This window comes from Pleurodeles waltl, chromosome 5 (genome assembly GCF_031143425.1).
Source record: "Pleurodeles waltl isolate 20211129_DDA chromosome 5, aPleWal1.hap1.20221129, whole genome shotgun sequence".
Classification (NCBI taxonomy): Eukaryota; Metazoa; Chordata; class Amphibia; order Caudata; family Salamandridae; genus Pleurodeles; species Pleurodeles waltl.
Window position 1 is genome coordinate 1,249,805,024 of NC_090444.1, and position 20,376 is coordinate 1,249,825,399.

The following is a 20,376-nucleotide window of genomic DNA, read 5'->3' on the forward strand; positions in this document are numbered from 1 at the left end:
TTTTTGAGGATGTTGGTAAAGAGGGCCTCTAACCCTAAAGTGACCAACAAGTCAATCTGATAAGTATTGTTAGTCTCTTCGATGAGATTAAATATGTCTCTGGTATCTTACAGAAAAGATGATGTTTTTATGACCAACAGTTGTAGGAAGTGATTACAGAATTTTGGTAGAGGTTCCAGAAGAGCACCTGGCCCCAACACAATAGGTCTGCCTGGTAGAGGAATCACCCCTTTGTGGCTCTTGGGAAGGATGTAGTGTGTGTGTGGAATTTTTTTGTACTAGTGTTCGCCAAGAAATCTGCCTCATTCTTACTAGCAGAGGATACAATTGAGGCAATCTGCATTCTCGGTCTCCCTGTCGGATCATGACTGATCGGGGTGTAGTATGGCCGGTCAGCTAGCTGGCGGAGACATTGTTTCGTAATCTGTGGTAGACATGATTACAATTGCTCCCCCATTTATCGGCTTCCTTTATCATAATTTTGGTGTCATTGGCAAGTGACTTAACTGACAGTAGTTCGTGATTGGACATGTTGTGGAAGGTGTAACCATAAGTAAATTTTTCAACTTCTTTCAGGACCTCCTGCTCGACGGTTAGTAACTCATTGGGAATCATCTCTGCAAAGGGAGTGAACTTGGATGGCCTGAATCATGTTGTTCAGGGGCAGATTTCTCGTGGAAGAGGGCCCTTAGGCGAATTTTACTCAAACAAATGTGTAATTCACAATTTGTGTGGAATTTGTCATTCTTATGTGTGCGTACAAAGTCCAGTCCTTTTTGCAGGACCTTAGTCTCTGTACAGGAGAGGGATCTCGTGGTCAGGTTAACAATTAGCCTTTTCCCCTGTTTGGCTCCTTGTGTGCATTGGTGGCGATGGTTTTTGCTGTTGAAAGGTTGTGGAAAGGCCTGGAGGGGGCCCTAATGGAACATGGGGTATGGTTGGTGCCACATTGGTTGGGGTCCCTGAAAGGGTGCCATGCCGAAGCCAAACATGGGGTTGGTTGGTCCCTTCTATTGTCATTGCTACCCCAGCTATCTGAACTGGAGTTGCAATTGAAGGACGTATTCCTTGTTCATGTGGATTGGCTCTTGTCAGAAGAGGTCTCTCCTCCTGTGATTATAAAAACTTCTTTCAGAGAAGGGTACATTTTCTCTTTATTAGATTTTTTCATATACTTTTTGAAGTTTTGAAATGTTCTGTTCCATTTAATAATCTTTATTTTCTTTAATCTCTGTGATAATTTCTGCCAATTTGGTTTTGTAGACTGCAATTAGAATACCTGTCTTCAAAGCACCCTCTGCCATCTGGATCCTGATTACTAAAGCCTCAGCTAAGCATTTGGCCATATTAATAATCAGGGCCAGTCAGTCTCTGGTGCACTTCCAAGTCACCTGTGACCACTCATGTTGAAAAATGGCATCTTTCTGAAAGATTTCTGGCATGTTGGAAACTATCAAGCCATTGGGAGAGATATTAGCCCTCATGTATTCCATCATTGTGGTTCTGTCGAGTGTGGGGCGTAGCTTCAGGGGTGTTATTTGTGGTGTTACTCACCCCCAATAAGTGTACGTCCTGGAAATTAGTTGAGTACAGGTGCTTTCAGTCGGGTTGGATGAGGTGTCTGTCGGATTTCATAAGGAACTTTTACATACATCTGTCGGATTTCACAAGGAACTTTTACATACACCCAGCAAAAAATTTGCAAACTCTCTCACTCTGTGCTTTCAAAGTCTTTAAATAGGTTTGCTATCTTATGAAGTATTGTTTTGTCTCTCACTTAGTACCCCTACCAATCTGCATTAGTCTCCCTTTCCACTGCCCTTTAGGCCCCTTGCCCTGCTTGTTTTTTAATGTATTTTAACATTATATGCCAGCCTAATTGTTGGAAAATCTTAAACACACATCCCCCAAATCTTACTGCCCAAGCTACACCTCTGGTGGAGTGTTATCTTTACAAGTTGTCACTTCATGGCTATTAGAGAATTCCAATTATCGCTTCTGCTGCTCGATGGAGTAGTCCCATCGGCCACTAATAGAGAGGGTTGGTTTACCATACAAACCCTCACTACCAAAGCATTGTATTTAGTGCTTAGTGTGTCTGTGGTTGCATTTGTTGGCCATTGGCATTCATTTTTTAGGCTTGGGACTTTATTTTAGCAATTGCCTGTTGTCAACAGATCTATTGTGCACAACACAATACTTACAGTGGGCTCTGGTGTCAGTTCTTTGTTTATCATTAGTTGAATTTTGTATCAGTTTAATTTACTTAATATTAAATGGCTTTTCTTGTGTTTGTCTCACCCAAAGCTGCTTTACCGTCCTGTTGAATGAATGACTTGTCCTTCCACTGCTAACATTATATTCAGAGAACTGCTTTATTTTCTTTTACTTTTAATACTCCATGGGAGAATTTAGTTGCTTTCTCCCACCTCCCCTGTGTATAGCTTCACCCTTTGCCCCTCCACCCCAAAGCTCTACTTGTTGCTCTCCCACCCCCCCAAGCCCGTTTGTCTCAGTCCCTCTGTTTTTTTTTCATTAAACTCCCTCTATTTTTTTTTAACTTCCTAGAAGCACCTGCAGTTTACTAATTGTATCTGCTTTCTCAAAATGAGCTTTCACGTTCATTTTCTGTATTTATTCTTACTTTACTGCTTCACAGTAGGTGCTCTCCATCTTGGAGCATTTAATTAAAATAAAATACAAAATGGGGCTACATCCTGACTTAGATGGTGACCCGTATGTATATACGTAATTACACTGGCCTGTGTAGCCTCATGACACATGCGCATGCATGAATATATGTCATTGTGCTAGGCCGCCATAGAGTAATTATGCATGCACACTTATATAACCTCACATTTTTTTTCAAGTCTTTTTTTTTTTTTAACCAATGATGTTTTGGCAATAACAGTTTTCCTTATCGTAAAGCAAATAGTCCTGAATTGGCCAAGCCAAAAGACACAGTTGAATGTCCTTGTCAATGCTTACTTCTTTTTAAATAGAAAAGTGGTTTTTAGTTGTTCCGCCTTTCGCTTGCACCGGATTATTTTCCCCCTTTCTCTTTTTCTTGACCTCTTACCTGCGACAGAAGGAACGTTGCTCAATCTGTGTTGATCCCCAAAGAACTCACATTTTACAAATATTGCACTAATTCTGTCTGTGCTTTGGATATGCTCCCCGTAGGCATAACTTTAACAAAACCCCTGTTTCTATGTTGCTCCTTATTTATATCTTGCACTGTTAACAATCGGCTAGGATACCTCAGTGATTGGCGTATGTGGATATGTTTGAGTAAGATTCAATGACATTTAATCATAATTTCCCTCCACTTTTTATGTAAAAAGGCCCTTGGCTGCTTCCCATGCACCCTACAATCACCAAAGCACGCTCTTAGGAGGTCTTCAAATCTGATGCTCTATGAGCTCATTCTCTTTTGGAGAACATCTTTGTTTGGCATCTCAGTATCCCTCCTGTATCCGTGCTTAAATTATTTAAAAGTGTCTTCATGAGCCAAACTGTTCTCCATGGCGTGTATTGATTTACTTTAAGCCTTTTGCTGTGTCTCTATGTTAATGTTGTAGATCTTGGCCACATGTTCCTGGTAAGTGAATCTTCTTTACCCTGTTAACTGAAAACCTTTGCTGGTGTGCTTGTCAAAAGGCGTCTTTAGCTTTAGAAAAAGCTAAAGCTTTTGCTAAAGATGTCTAGTCATATTTAGTCACCCCCCCCCCCCCCCCAATCAGCCAGGCTAGGTTGAATCCAGTGGCAGAGTGAGCCAGGGACCCACGTCTGGGCATACCCTGCACACTTAGGCCAGGTCTTCCCTGGACTGGAAACAAACATATGATTTGCGTTCTGGCTGGGTCCCAGCTGGAATGGCATGAGTAGCAAAAAAACACAGAGTTACGCCCAGATCTTTGTACCGGGGTGAATGTTTGTCATTGTTCAGCATTCCCTCCATGACTTGTTCTTTTTGCACTTCTTTTCTGATGGTGGCTCCTGCATTACGTGTATCCTCACTCCATTGGACAGGTGTGAGCAACGCTGGTACAGAAAACTTCTCATTCGATAACCTTTATTGGTGGTGCTAGCGTGGCCTTGAAAATAAATATAATGTTTCAGACATTTGAAACCATTTTATTTAGTTACAACGAACCGATGTGCTGCCTATGTTGTTCTGTAGCGACATCTAGTGGTTCTTAAAAAAAAAAAAAAAAAAAAAAGCCAGCAGTGCACATTATTACGAAGTTAAAACGTGTTACTGGTAGTGGAAATACAGACCTTATATTTGAATTTCCACGGTATGTTTTCACCCATCTTTACATTGAAACTGTCATGTGAAAAGCAGCAGAAGTAAGTTCACACTTGGTCACTGGATTTCACTAGCAGGTACGACGACGTGCAGAAAAAGCTGAATGGTTCAAACACTTTAAGCGGCTGCCTGACTCCACGCTACTCCCATACCTCCGTTCTTCTCGCCATTGTTTTTTACAACTTCGAGATCAGTCCGTCTCCGCAAGAAGGTACTTCTTTGTCGTATTATTTATCCTGTGAAACCCTGAGGAACCTTTTCCCTCTTTTCCTAAGCGGAGCCATTAAGGACCACCATCCCTTAAGAAATCACGTGTTGTCGCCGAACCCCTCCTGCAGCAACTCCAAAGGAAGCGAGGGACGAAGTCAAAGAGGAGCCCCAAGCACTGTAACGAGGGAACATGGGATTCTTGGTTTATTTCAGACCTTTTATCGATAATATCATCATGAAAGTCATAAACTCCTAAAATTGGCTCATTCTAAGTGCATTCACTATATCGCTCCTGGTCCTCTGTGTTGATAACAGAGAAATCCCAAACCACCTCCTGCTTAAAGATTACACTTAATGCGAGGGCAGCGGCCTGATCCTTCTAGAGCCTTGAGTAGTGGTACCAGAAGTAATAATGACGGTAGTACTGTTCATATGCGCAGTGGATTATGCTTTTGCATGTACAGCAATACTTTAAGTAATGCTGAGGATATTGGTACTAAAGGCACCAGCAGTTGTGATAGTAGTAGCACTGTTAGTAGGGGCACTAAAGACAGCATCAATAACGTAGTGACAGAGTTGTGAAATTATAGCCCAACGTCCTTCAGGTTGCCAGAAATGCAGGTATTATTCACCGTTTCCTATTAAAAAGTAGCAGAAATGGTGCACTGTGAAACTGACTTGATGTTTGGGGCCTACAACTGTTAATATACCTTTTAGCTGAGGAGGGTGTACATGAAATTGATTTGATGAGTTTGAGGCAGGTGAACTTCGACTCTGAAATAAAAAATCCACTTACATTTGGTATCTGCTCCTTTCCATTCTGCACACAGATATTCACTCTGACATGGAGCCACGTTAATCCTCAGTGGACCATATCTTTGCATCAGTATTTTGTTTTGCTGCTTATGGCTTATTTTATGGTTACTTTCATCGACGCCTCTGCATGTATTTGGGAACAGTACACAGTGTTTAGCGGTCGACTGCCAAATACTTCTTTCATTATCTTCAAGATAAGAGAGACTTTTCTCTAGAACTAAGAAATTATGGAGTATTCACAGATTGTGGAACAGTTGTTTCCTTTAATGACTTTTTCTATTGTGTTTTATTACTAATCTTCAAGTCTTTGTTGTGCTGTAAGATACGTTTATTTAGAATTGGATGTGGTTGGGTTGGTAAAAGCCCCTATTTAGCACCATGGCCAGGTTGCCATGCTTATTTATTTTTCCTGTCATAGTATTACTCTTACAAACTTATTTTTACGTTAGTTTTTTTGGAATAGACAATTCTGGTGAAGCACTGTAAATGATAGATTTGACTTTAAAACCCACGGTTGTTCTGGGCATCCTTATCCTCAGCAGTGTCTTCTGCCTTCAGAGGTTTGGAATGAGATGCATTTCATAATAATGCGTCAAGTGTAATGATTATAGTTTAAAAAAGTAAAACCTATATTCCAATGGTCATAGTCATTAAAATGTCTTGCACCTTCTTTCCTGTGATTCTTGGAGCTATGCGAACCATTATATGCAGTGCTTTAAATGGGGGGAAAAAGTGCAGGTACTCATCATGTTGAGCTTTGGTCAGGGGTGTGGCAAGGAGGTGGGCTAGAGGCGGGACTTGGGGCGGTGCTAATGACAAACATTTAAAGGACTCAAGAATTTTCTTTGGTGCATATGATTACAAATTGCTTCAATCTGTAATGTATTGTTATCGCCTTGCACGTATTAAGGATACTTTTAACATTCTCTTTCAAATGTTGCATATATGAAGATTGCCTCTGCACAAAAGACACATGAATCACATTTGAATGTTGATATTAAACATAGTTTCAGTTACCATGGGTAGCTTATAGAAGAAAAGTAGTCAATGATTTTCTACTAACATATGCTAGCTGATAGTTTGTTGAACAGGTAACTATCAGGTTTCCCTTTTTGTCAGAGGCATTGGTCCAATGAAAGTGCAACCTGGAATTCTCAGTACCACTAAGATCAATTGCAAAACCTTAAGTTTAATCATCTAACAGGACACAAATTAGGTAAATATCAACACATTCAGAAAGCACAATGAGCTAATGTACTGAAATAACAAAAAAAGTCGTGGGACCACATTTGTAGCTTGTAAATTGCCAATAAATTTTGCAAAACGATCAGCAGTGATTGTTCACAAAAGCCATGAAAAAAGCGTCCACATAGATTCAAAGGGGGACTTTTCTTCCCCCTGGTTGCGTGAATGACAAAATGTCTCATCAGCTGATCTCCTTCCTAGTAGCAGCCATGTTTTAACATACAGAAGTGGTTCAAACCTTTGAATGGGTTTGCCAACACATTTAAAAACAGAAGGTATGACAGACGATTTGTGGAAAGAAGATTTTCTCTTTGGTGTGAGCAGATCATTCATACAGCTTAAGCTTCTTTCACGTTCACTTCTGGACAAAGCATTGGTTTCATGCTGTGTGCTGCATAAGCAATTTAAAGTTGTCTGCTTTGGGAGTGTCTGCCATTTTAGTGCTGACTTGGGAAGATTTTGTGGTGGAAAATCTTGTTATTAAGTTTTCTGCTAAGCTCCTGTAGAATTGAGGTGGTGAAGCATGGATATTTCTGCTGCTTACATTTCTCCTTTCCATAATGAGTTTCATTACAATCTGACCATTCTTGTGCAAGCCGTAACCCTTGGTTTTTATTTAACCCAGTGTTTTTAGCGATCTACATCTTGAGCAACCTAATTTTATTTTTTTTAACAATTAGCCTGCTATATTCTCTGAAGAAATATTGTATTTGCTCAGTATTTCAGCAGTCCAGTATGTTCACCTCTTTGAACTCATTTGTAGCAGATGTAGTGAAAAGCAGTGTTTGACTCTCACTAAAATGATGCACTGTAGTGTCAACAATAATATAATCATCTGCATTGGATTTCCATTACCACCTTCAGATATAACACATTCAGTGTCGTCAGCAGAATCCGGCTCCATTTGCTTCCTTTTAGTGCCTTGAGAGACATTATCCTTGTGCAACCACTTCAGCAAACTCATTTTCACTACGTAGACTGAATTTGGATCTGTAGCAACCTAACGTCTGACACCGACAACCTCTCCCCTTTCACAACGTCTCTTAAAGTCTGACGCAGTGAAACTGAAACAAAGAAAAAAAACGTAGCTTTGATCTGCAATCCCAATACACAGATGGGGCACGGATGATGTAAACTGACTTGTCAAGGTGAAAGCTTGTATGAGTTGATAATGTTGAACTGAAACATTGTACATCGAGGCGAATTCTGAAATATTCCTACAGACAGTCCTGTTCATAAGACAAGTGAGTAAATGCGATGAGTGAGGTAACTTGCTCAGGATCACACAATTCAGTCATAGCAGAAGACTAGCTTTGAAGGATGATAGAGCTTCCCATAACCAAGTCCTGATTTGCATTGTGCACAGAGATCCATTTCACTGGCAGTGAGTGTGGTGTGCTATTTGCACAGCATCAGTACATTCAACAAAACATTAAAAGCTGCGGACAACTATTGAAGCATGTTAGCTACCAAAACCTGTGCCATCTGCCACTGCAAACTTTGATTAGAGGCTGGGGAGACTGCAGATTATCTGTTGGGAGACACACTTCCAGACTGATGTATAAACAGAGGCACAGGTCATAGGAGCTTCGCTGAAGAGGAACAAAGTGTACCTTTAAGGTTTTTGTGCATTTACATTTTTGCTCATTATTAACCGGGCGCAGAATGTGGATTTATTCTCAAATATACATGTACGTACTGAAACAAACTTCCTAAGACATGTAGATGTGGATTTTCCTAGCTCCTCTTAACTAGGCCTCAGTTTAGGCCCAGTCACCATCTTTTTCAGAACATGTTCTTTCAGCAGCACACAGTCCAGTCATATTTGCTTATTTCCATTGACATCGTTCCTGCTGTTCGATGAAAAAAACTTTCTAGTATGCTCACAATGCTGTATCTTTCTCAAGGACCTGCTGCTAGTTCACTGTTCCCTATTCATGCATATTAGTTTGCTGTTGTTCATGTAACTAGTTTGTCATACCATCTCCTTGTGACATTAGCTAGAGTGGGCAGAATAAATATTCATGTAGTGGGATAGTTTTCAAGCACTAAGGCAATATGCCGTTTACTAAAATTGTGCTCTGACTTTACACTGTTGTAATCATTAGTTCTGTAGCCACGTTTTTGAGGTACATTTTGGGGTATTCACATTTGGGAGTTTCCCGTGCCCACACGTTAAAGAAGGTACTTATGTAGGTTGGCTGGCATATGAGACTTTCAGACTCAGGTGTTTGAGAAGTGTAAATGAATGTCGACATTCTACTTAGAGAAGAGTATCTATGGGGATTGAAAGGATTATGCATGGAGTTGAAGGTATCTGTGGCGGAAGTGGATGGTACAGGACATGGATTCAAGTTGCCTGCATGTGGGGCAAAGTATCTGACAGGTGTGGCAGAGGACCTGAAAATAGCACATACCTATTTGTGATGGACACTACTGTGAAGGGCAGAACGCCCCTGAGAGAATGTGACATATAACTACAAAGGGAAAGGGAGGAGAGTATTAGGAGATGGACCTGATAAAGAGTGCACGAGTAAAGATAGAGTAGAGAGTACCTGAGATGGGACAGAGAAGAGAACATAAAGGTAATGAAGGAAAGAGCATAAAGAGTCAGCTGCAGTGTGCAGGCCAACTTCTACTGGCCAGCATTCCCCAACTAAGGCAGTGGTTGACAGAAAAACATGTCCCCTTCTCACCACTACATTTCCCTGAGAGCCATTATGTTGTCATATATATTGAGCTGCAGTATTAACTTTGCAAGCGGAAGCTCTATATTTATAACAGCATATAAATCAAAGACTATTATGATGGAAAGTTTAAAAAACACATAACTGGATAAGCTAATCAAGCTGACTTTGGATAGCTTGAGGACATAACATGCCAAGCTTCTCTCAGCTTTTAAGTACCAAGGTAAGAAGAACAAATGGAAAGTAAGCACACAGTCTGAGTAGGTCCTAGCCCAAATAAGCTCCACACTTTGTTATATCTCTGCTAATAAACTCAAGCCCAAATGCAGAAAAAAACATGACACAACAGTCTTTCCCCTACCCAGTACTGTAGCAAGGATGCCATGGACCCCTGTGCAAATAAGTAAACTGGTCTCTTTGAATGCTGTTTGGGCAATGAATGCACCTATCATCAGAGCTCAATGGACACCTCAAGCTCTGAGCCTCAGTGCAACTGCACCTGCTGCACCAATGATAGATATGCCCCTGTCCTTGCTGGCAGGGGCCATGGCTTATTTGATCACTACAAATGTCCTGTGCATGCAGTAAGCTGTAGCCAGTTGATTTGAGAAGGACCGCAGCTTACACAATGTCAAAAAGGCATCAGAATTGCCTGATGTACACCTCACAACTGTCGAGAGGCCCTTTATCACTACCCTAATGAAGCCATGGATGGAAACATTCCCACTCAATCCTTGGCTTAACCCTTCGACACTGCCATGCCTCATAGAAAAACTTCAGCTCTGCAAGTGCTTTCATCTTTAATTGAGCCAGAGCGCTTTTTATTCTCTTGCTGTGTGGAGTGGAGCTCATGCTCCTAGGGAGACCCAGAGCGCAGGGCGAAGGATGCACGCACTTTACAGGGAACATACACACACTGACCTGCCGCGTGTCTGAGGTCAATGGGCAATGTGCTGCTCCAGGCCAGGTTTCATCTTCGAATTATGGGACTTGTAATCTTGTTGATTCCATTATAAAGCAGGACTACAAGTCCTACAATTCAAAGAAGAAGAAAAAAATGGACTTGAGCAAAACATCACTCATTGACCAGGAAAAGTTAGCAGCAACAATGCCAGGCCATTAAAGATTGCCCAATGCCTGTCAAGCTCAGTTTCCCAATCAGCTGTTGAAGTGCATTAAAAAAGTATGGGAACTGTGATGCTGCATGCAGTGGGGGGTCAGTGAGCATGGAGCAGGGTCAACGGTGTGGCTAAAAAGAACCAAAATAATAAAAGAAATTGGGGCTTTTCACCATCAGGTAGCTACATATTAATTAGCATGCAGCTGAAATGAAAAATAAATAAAAACATTGTTACTCAGTGGGAAATGGACTATAGCACAACAGAAAACCTCTCTTAGTAAATATAGAGCAGAGTCCGTGTCTAACCAAATTAAATCTTGGTTGGCGCAGTGGAGAATAGTGAATTGTGTGTTTTTAGTGCTTCGAGGTCATAGCCTGTGACAAAGCACTGAATATGAAAGTCATTATTTTAAGCTTGCATTATACACAGTATAACTGAGAGAGGCTGCTCCAAAAAGCGCAAAACGTTTCAGGATAAAATTGTGCCTTTAAAATAAAGTTTAGTATTATCCAGACTGTACGTTGTGCATTTAATTTTATTTTTATTTTACATTACTGTCCCTTCAACACCTCCAGGGCCAGTAAGCACTACATAAATACAGTTACAATTGAAAGCACGTGCTTCACAGCACAATCGTTAACTCTTTGTACTACCACTCCAAAGGAATAACTCTCTCATCACGAAACTTCAATCAAGTAAAGCCAGTACTGGCTCCAAGCATCCTTTACATCTGCAGGTTCCCTTTACTTTTGCAGATTAACTAGTAGTGCACATTATCAGCTCTTCCAGGCAAGCAGCCTGGCAGAAAGGATTGTTCAGCTGCCTGCCGGGCTTCTGTTTTACAGCACAGAAGGCTCACTGAAACACTCTTCAGCTGAATTAACCGTCCCAGGACGGTTGTCTCTTTACAAAAACATGAGGGAACTTAAAAAAAAAAGCATTTAACTAACTCGTGCCCCTCCGATTCTGCCCACTTTGACCTCAGTCCCAATACAGACAGAGACTTACCTGATCTGGAAGATTGTTGTGTGCGCTGCCTTGAAAGAGCTCAGGTGCTTCAGCAATCCAGTCGTGGATGGTCGGAGGGTCCAGTTGCTGAGACTCCCTTGATGTTGCTCTATAAATGGACAGTCGAGTCCAGCAGGAGTCCTGTCCTGGTTAATGACGGTCCTCCTTGCTGACTCCTGGCTGGGTCCCTAATCTGGTGGCAACTCTTTTGCAGCTGCTCTGCCCCCTCGTCTGATGTATGATGAGAGTGTTTTCTGTGCTGGCAAAGAAGAAAGGGAAAACCAGAGCAAGTTGCGCTTTTTAAAAGGCTCCCCTTCCTTCCCACCACACAGCTACCTGGCAGGTGACGTCACATGCTGCTCTGCCGTGACTCGTCACCACCGGTGTGAAATGGCCATCATGAGAATCTTCACCCCAAAGTAGAAATTTGGTGCATGCCCACATGATGACTGTTTCTTTCTTTAAGAGCGGACCTGTTGCAGTGAGTACCGGTACCTTTGTAGCAGAGAACTTCTGGTACTCTTGGGGGGTAAAATAAAGAAGTGCTTGTACTCCGTATCGGTGAGTATTGGCCCATTTAAAGCACTGATTATATTTAATTTCGCAACACCTTGTTTTCTAACCATGTCTTGTAAGCTGTATTTCAACAGGCACGACCTTTCAGAACTTTTTTTTTATTTTTTTAGGTTCCACGGATTTTGGAAACGTTACGTTTGTCCTTCCAGGAATTCATCCGTATTTTTATATAGGCACTGATGCCCTGAACCATACAGAAGAATACACAGAAGCTACTGGTAAGTAATAATTGCAGTTAACTTAGTTTACAGCCTTTTTTGTTAGCACAAGTTATGTATAAATCTATGTATCGTTTGTCATGCACAACTGCAAACATAGAAATGAATTGACTTAACAAACGTTTACAATTTGAATTCCATAGCATTTCTCATTGAGGGGTAAAAACCTGATCGAAAATTGTCTTAAAAGGAATAAACAGAAGATTATTGTGAACAAAATACGTTATATGTGACATTTTTAAAGTCCAAAGTATAAGTTGCTGGATGTAGTAAACAAGATTCTCTTCCACGGCCTCCTCTTGATAGTCGTGAACACTGAACAGTCTGGTCCATGGTTAGGATTGTATTAAAGCTTTACAACACAACACTAATGTTACACGTTAAATTTACAATGCGACCATTACCATACAGGTAAGTACCACACATACCATTTTCTAGCACTTTACAACACACAATTTCACCACAGAGGTGCTTTTTAAATTACATTTTAGTAAGGGAATTAATGGAAAGTAAGGGGTGCGAAACGCTTAAGGGCTCAGGGATGGGTAAGAGTTCAAGTTTGTAAGGCATTTTAGGATTCAGGAATGGGTAAGGGTAGGGGTAGTAAGTTGTGTTTAGGGTTCAGGAATATTAAGGGTGCTGTTTAGTGAAGGGTTTTTAGGGTTCAGGGATGGGTTAGGGGTTTAGTTTAGTTTAGTTTTAAGGATTTATAAAGCGCGTAGTTACCCTAAGGCATCCCAGCGCTAACGTAACATGACTAATGCCAGCAGCAGGAGAATTCAGAAAGTTACCTACAGAAAAGAATAGTCTTAAGTTTTTTTCTAAAAAGCTGCTCTGAGGGTTCATGACGAAGCTCAGAGGGAAGATCATTCCAAAGGCGTGCAGCCTTGGTGGAAAAGGAATTGGCTCCCCAGGCTCTCTTGGACCGCAAGATGATGACATGTCGGGAGGAGGAAGACCTCAAACTTCGAGAGGGGGCATAGAGATATAGCCGCTTTCTAAAAAACATCGGACCCTTATCCTGAAGGGCTCTGTGAACAATACACAGGGCTTTAAAATGGGTATGCTGCTTAATGGGGAGCCAGTGAAGTGTTACAAGAGCAGGCTTTGCGGATAAATCTCTGGGAAGATTAATAAGAAGCCTGGCCGCTGCCTTCTGGACTGTCTGCAGCTTCTTTATGACATAAGCCGGGGAGCTGAGAAACAGCGAGTTCCCATAGTCCAGGCGGGAAAGGATCAAAGTTTGAACGAGGATTCTTCTGGCCGTAGAGGGAAGAAGATTAAAAATCTTCCTAAGGACTCTTAAAATGCCAAAACAAGTAGAGGAGACTCTTTTTGCTTGATAATCCATAGTCAGGCGGGAATCCAACCAAAAACCAAGGCTTTTTACCTGAGCCTTGGGGGGAGGAAGGTTGTTGAAAGCCTCAGAGTGCAGTGAGAGGGGAGAGGCTGGGGAGCCATTGCCTAATACAATGACTTCTGACTTTCCATCATTAAATTTAAGCTTAGACTGGATCATCCAACCTCCAATATCTTCCATACAACACGAAAGGTTGGCCGCGGACGAGTCCCCAGAACTAGATAGTAATACTACAAGCTGAGTATCGTCGGCATAAGCGACCAAGGACAGATTATAGGGAGCGATCACTTTAGCCAGCGGGGATAAGTAAACATTGAAAAGAGTTGGACTAAGGGAGGAGCCCTGAGGGACTCCACAAGTCAATGGAAAAATATGGGAAAAGAAGGCTCGAGCCAGAACTTGAAAAGATCTTCCTTTGACAAAAGCGGACAGCCAAAACAGTGCTAAACCTCCTATCCCTAATTCAGAGAGCCTACAGCAGAGAAGGTTGTGGTCCACCGTATCAAAAGCTGCGCTAAGATCAAGTAAGATCACGGCTACATAAGCCCCTTGGTCCAAAAGTTGCCGGGCTGACTCCGTCACTATAAGGAGGGCTGACTCCGTGCTAGGTGAAGGGGCTGTGAGGGTTTTTAGGGTTTAGAAAGAGGTAAGGGTACGGGATAGTAAAGGGTTTTAGGGTTGAGGGATAGGTAAAGGTACGGGCTAGTAAAGGGTTATTAGTACAGGTTGAGTGATGGGTAAGGGATTTTTGAGGGTAGTGGAATTCATAGCAGGGTTCAGACGAGTTAAAATGTGTGTGTCTGTTCCCCCCCAAAAAGATAACTAAAAATACATATATGTATATCACTTTCATAGATTGTCCGCAAAAGCCATGTGTCTGACGGGGACTCCAGAAAACTGAATCCCATACCACTCTCCATGAAAGAGTCACATCCACTCAGAATGGAAGGCTTACGCATTTAATAAAGGGCTCCAACACCTGCAATGCATTTCGGCCTGACGGCCTCGAGCACACATGAAGGGATTTTTAATACCAACTCCATTAAAAGCATACATTGTGAAAGTAAACAGTGACAAAGAACTGGAATTATCGTGGCCACCAATCATAGAGCAAGTGAGTCCGCCATCTTGGACTAGTATTACAGATGTGTCCAACATATCAATGCCAAATGATCAGAGCAAGACTATTGTGTTAAGCTGAAGATTTTCCAAATGTTGACAGATTGGTTTAACAGTTATATCAAACCTGACTGATTGAATACGTCATCGGGTTGGAAATGAAAGAGAATAACAACCGCCAACAGGGCCACATTTGAAAAATATGTAAAAAAAATAAATACCTATCTCAACAGCCGCCAATATCCTACATAATCATTACACCATGTGCATAACAGAATATAATATTCACTCAATAATACAAAATAAATACCAGTAAAGTATACTAAATATACATAATCATTAGTACATCCAATGATTGTGAGGAAGAAAGAGCTTGCCGCTGTTATCATTTGCAATATTGGTTGTCGGTTATGCGTGCTACAGGCAAACAGCTGTATGGAGAAAAATACAAGGCACATGCAGTCTCATGAGCGCATATTTCAAAATAGAATACAATAAAATAAATCCTCTTGTAGGGGCTCTCCATTAAAGACATAAGCATTTGAATAGTTCCGCTCACATGCAGGCATTTCCGAGCACTTCTTCATATAATATCTTCTTAAGTGTAGATGTTCGCCTTACTTCAGGAAGGCCTGTAGAAACAATTAAAGAACATAATATGCAGCATAGGCAAACAGGCTACAGTGTTGCAAGTCTTCAAATTGTATTCGGAAAAGGATTAAACACCCATATAGATGCATAATTTAAGCGAATGTTTTACACCAGTGCTCAAATCTCCTTCACAAACCCTTTTCTGTAAAAGTAAGAGATGAAGAATAAAAGGAGAGTGTAGCCCCATAGGCTGCTATTATGAGAGTCTAAAAAGTGACTGTGCCTTTAAGGCTGTAGAGACCACTAGTATCCCATCATGCTCGACAGGAAGCAGTTGCTTCAGTTCTTTTTTTCAGGTACCTGGTGACAGGATCCTGGAGCACTGAGCTCGGCCTTCTAAGCTTTTTTTCTTTAAAATTTTGGTTTAAGCTACTTAACTTGCCGTCTTTCATCATTGTCCCACATTTTGAGGCTTTTTCTGACAGAAACGTGAGGCATTCTTTCCATTATTATGCCTTCTCAGTTTGACAAGTGTTCTGCCTGTGGGAGGAAAAAGGCTAAATCAAACCCTCACTGGGTCTGTATTCTCTGCCTTCCCTCTAGTCATCTTCCAAACCAGTGTCTGCATTGCAAGAAGTTTTCACGACGTACCCTGAGAGAGAAGACTCTCCTCCATGGCACAGAAGAATGCTGCAGACAGCAAGTGAGACTTCAGAGCGAGTAGAAGGTCAGTCCTCTACCAGCGCTCTCATATCTGCCTCTGAGAGCTGTGAAAGGTCCACAAAGAGTGCCAGCTCAAACGCCATCTTTTCCGGTCGTCGTTGAGGGAGTCAACGTCAAGACCAGGTATGGCACCGACTTGCTCGCTGTCAAGGACTGGTTCGCCATTGAGGAAAAAACACAGATTGACGTAGAGACAAGGAAACACCCGTACGCTGTCGACGCAAACTGTGAGATCGACATCAAGGAGCATATCGATGTTGAGGCAGCCAGATCCTTCAACACCAAGGAGCTGTTCAACGTCGAGGAGATCGACATTGAGGCGTCGTTGACGGTGGCCGCCATTGGAGGTTAAATTCCATCTTGACCTCGAGGAGAAAAAGGAGGCATATAGATTGTTCAGCTGACTGGGAGTAGTCAAGGGTCTATTCACCTTCATCGCCAATAGTACTGCCAGATTCGTGCCTCCACCTCATGTATCTCCTCCACCACCTCCTCCATCTCCTTCACCTCCTCCTCAACCTGCAACTTTTGCACATCCACCGGCGCCTTCGGCACCGCCACAGACTAGATCGTGCTCCAGAATGAGCTATCGGTCACAATACCACAGGCATCATTCAAGGCGTTTGTCGTCTTCTAGGCGCACTCGGCATCATAGCCATCTGTTTTTGAACAAGGACAACATCTAGACATCGATCCAGGCACACAACGTCCTCATCATCAACAGGACACTAGTCACCGACATTAACAGATTCTTTGCCCTTTGCATCTCTCCAGTGGCAACAGCCACCTTCCAGGAGGTTTTAGTAAGGGGCCCAGCAAAGCTAAACATACAGATATTGGTTCCTACACCTAACACATCTGTTATCTTTAAGACACTTCAACAAAGATCGGCGTCAAGGCCCCTACTTCCATTGGTACCTGGACTGTTGGAGCCTACAATGGAGCTTTTTCTCACCCCAGCGACCACCAAAATGGCTCCTTCGAGGCTACAGAAGAAATATAGGCAAGATCCTCTATTCCTTAGAGTGGATCCACCCCTTGACTCAGTAGTCATTCTGGCAGCCAAGAAGTTTCATTCTACCACTCCTGCGTCTTCTGTTCCTACTGATAAGGAAAGCAGTAAATTGCATTCTGTGGGTCGCAAGTTTATAACACACTGTGACCACCATGAAACCCGCAAGTGCCACCGCCTTCTTGGGTAGATATGATAGAGCGCTCTGGGACTCTATCCAACAATTTTCTGGACCTTCCCAGGGACAGGAGAGAGGACTTCCTAAACCTAGTTAATGAAGACCTCATGGTAGCAAACCAAGTAATCTGCACTGTAGCACATTCTTCATTATAAGCTGCTCATGAACATTGTCATAGTATAGCCTTGCAACAACATTCTTGGCTACTGCTCACGTCGTTAAAATCCAAGTCACAGCAACTGATTTTGAATCGGTCATTTTCTGGATCTACCCTCTTCGGCAGCCACACAGACAATGAAATTGCTCGCTTAAAGTCGGAAATGGAAACCATAAAGTCCGTCGGCCTCGAAACATCAAAAGAACAAAGATGTGCCTTCAGGCCTTCCCAACACCAGTTTTATCCTCAGACAGAACCTGGAAGTTGGTAGGGTGAAGCAGTCGAGCTAATTTGAGGCTTGATTTACTCATGCCAATGGCATAGATTAGATGTGATTTAAAGATTGATTCTGGACCTTGTTGTGCACTATTTTATATGCTTTCTTTGTGCCGACTAGGGATCGTGACCTGGTTATAAAAGTCTGGAACCATTTGTGCTTAATTACTTACTTTGAAACCTAGATTTGTTCTTCTTTGCTCATTAATGCTTAGTGTTAGAAGAGGATATTATTGTATATGCTCCATTATTTATATGTCCTGATGATGACCCTGGAAACAGCAAAGGGTCGAAACGCTGTTGATGCGTTCTAAAGCTGATTGGATACAAACAACTCTTTGTTTCTTGTGAAGACTTATTGTTTTTTTAAATTTTTTATTTTATTTGGATTCACTGCTTTTTTTGTTTAACCCCTTCGCTGCCAGGCCTTTTCCCCTCGTGTGCCGAGCCTTTTTTTGGCTATTTGGGGCAGTTCGCGCTTAGGCCCTCATAACTTTTTGTTCACATAAGCTACCTACGCCCAATTTGCGTTCTTTTTGTCCAACATCCTAGGGATTCTAGAGGTACCCAGACTTTGTGGGTTGCCCTGAAGGAGACCAAGTAATTAGCCAAAATATAGTGGAAATTTTGTTTTAAAAAAAAAAAGGGCTGCAGAAGGTGGCTCGTGTTTTTTCCCCTGAAAATGACATCAACAAAGGGTTTGTGGTGGCAAGATCACCATCTTCCCAGCTTTCAGGAACAGGCAGACTTGTATTAGAAAACCCAATTTTTCAATACAATTTTGACATTTTACTGGGACATACCCCATTTTTGCTATTTTTGGTGCTTTCAGCCTCCTTCCAGTTAGTGACCAGAATGGGTGAGAAACTAATGCTGGATCCCAGAAAGCTAAACACTTCTGTAGACAAAATTCTGAATTCAGCAAGGGGTCATTTGTGTAGATCCTACACGTGTTTCCTACAGAAAATAACAGCTGAAATAAAATATTGAAATTGAGGTGAACAAAACAGCCATTTCTCTCCACGTTTTACTCTGTAACTTTTTCCTACGATGTCAGATTTTTGAAAGTAATATACTGTTACGTCAGTTGGACTCTTCTGGTTGTGGGGATATATAGGGCTTGTAGGTTCATCAAGAACCCTAGGTACCCAGAGCCAATAAATGAGCTGCACCTTGCAATGGGTTTTTATTCTATACTGGGTATACAGCAATTCCTTTGCTGAAATATAAAAAGTGAAAAATAGGTATCAAGAAAACCTTTGTATTTCCAAAATGGCCACAAGATAGGGTGTTGAGAAGCAGTGGTTATTACATCTCTGAATTCCGGGGTGCCCATACTAGCATGTGAAAAGACGTCTTTTTTACACACTGTCTTACATTGAAGGACAAAATGTAGAGAAAGACAAGGGGCAATAACACTTGTTTTGCTATTCCGTGTTCCCCCACGTCTCCCCATAAAAATGGTACCTCACTTGCGTGGATAGGCCTAGCACCTGCGACAAGAAATGCCCCAAAACCCAACGTGGACACATCACATTTTCACAAAGAAAACAGAGCTGTTTTTTGTAAAGTGCCCAGCTGTGGATTTTGGCCTCTAGCTCAGCCGGCACCGAGGGAAACCTAGCAGTTTTGAAAACTAGACACCTAGGGGAATCAAAGATGGGGTGACTTGTGGGGCTCTGACCAGGTTCTGTTACCCAGAATCCTTTGCAAACCTCAAAATTTGGCCCAAAAAACACTTTTTCCTCTCATTCCGGTGACAAAAAGTTCTGAAATCTGAGAGGAGCCAAAACTTCCCTTCCATCCAGCGTTCCCCTAAGTCTTCCGATAAAAATGGTACCTCACTTGTGGATTTAGGCCTAGCGCCCGCGAAAGGAAATGCCCCAAAACACAACGTGGACACATCAAATTTTTCCACAGAAAACAGAGTTTTTTTTTACAAACTACCTAACTGTGGATTTTGGCCTCTAGCTCACCTGGGTAAACCTAGCAAACCAGCGCATTTTTGGAAACTAGACACCTAGGGGAATCCAGGATGGGGTGACTTGTGGGGCTCTGATCAGGTTCTGTTACCCAGAATCCTTTGCAAACCTCAAAATTTGGCCAAAAAACACTTTTTCCTCTCATTTCGGTGACAGAAAGTTCTGGAATCTGAGAGGAGCCACAAATTAGCTTCCACCCAGCGTTCCCCCAAGTCTGCCGATAGAAATGGTACCTCACTTGTGGGGGTAGGCTTAGCGCCCGCGACAGGAAATGCCCCAAAACACAACGTGGATACATCACATTTTTCCACAGAAAACAGAGCTGTTTTTTGCAAAGTGCCTAGCTGTTGATTTTCGCCTCTAGCTCAGCCAGCACCTAGGGAAACCTGCACAGTTTTGAAAACTACACACCTAGGGGAATCCAAGATGGGGTGAAGTGTGGGGCTCTGACTAGGTTCCGTTATCCAGAATCCTTTGCAAACCTCAAAATGTGGCCAAAAAAACACTTTTTCCTGTCATTTCGGTGACAGAAAGTTCTGGAATCTGAGAGGAGCCACAAATTTCCTTCCACCCAGCGTTCCCCCAAGTCTCCCGATAAAAATGGTACCTCATTTGTGTGGGTAGGCCTAGCGCCCGCAAATGGAAATGACCCAAAACACAACATGGACACATCACATTTTTCCACAGAAAACAGATGTGTTTTTTAAAAACTGCCTACCTGTGGGTTTTGGTCTCTAGCTCAGCCGGCACCTGGGGAAACCTAGCAAACCAGCACATTTTTAAAA

At 42.2% G+C, this 20,376-nt stretch overlaps 1 protein-coding gene across 1 annotated transcript in view; it reads left to right on the top strand.

The window, feature by feature from the left end:
- The window catches only part of PM20D2 (peptidase M20 domain containing 2), a 148,248-nt gene that overhangs the window by 95,402 nt on the left and 32,470 nt on the right, over positions 1-20,376 (top strand). The window contains exon 6 of the mRNA XM_069235485.1: positions 12,086-12,193. Within this exon, the coding sequence (XP_069091586.1) occupies positions 12,086-12,193 (108 nt within the window). The remainder of the gene's footprint in view (positions 1-12,085; positions 12,194-20,376) is intronic.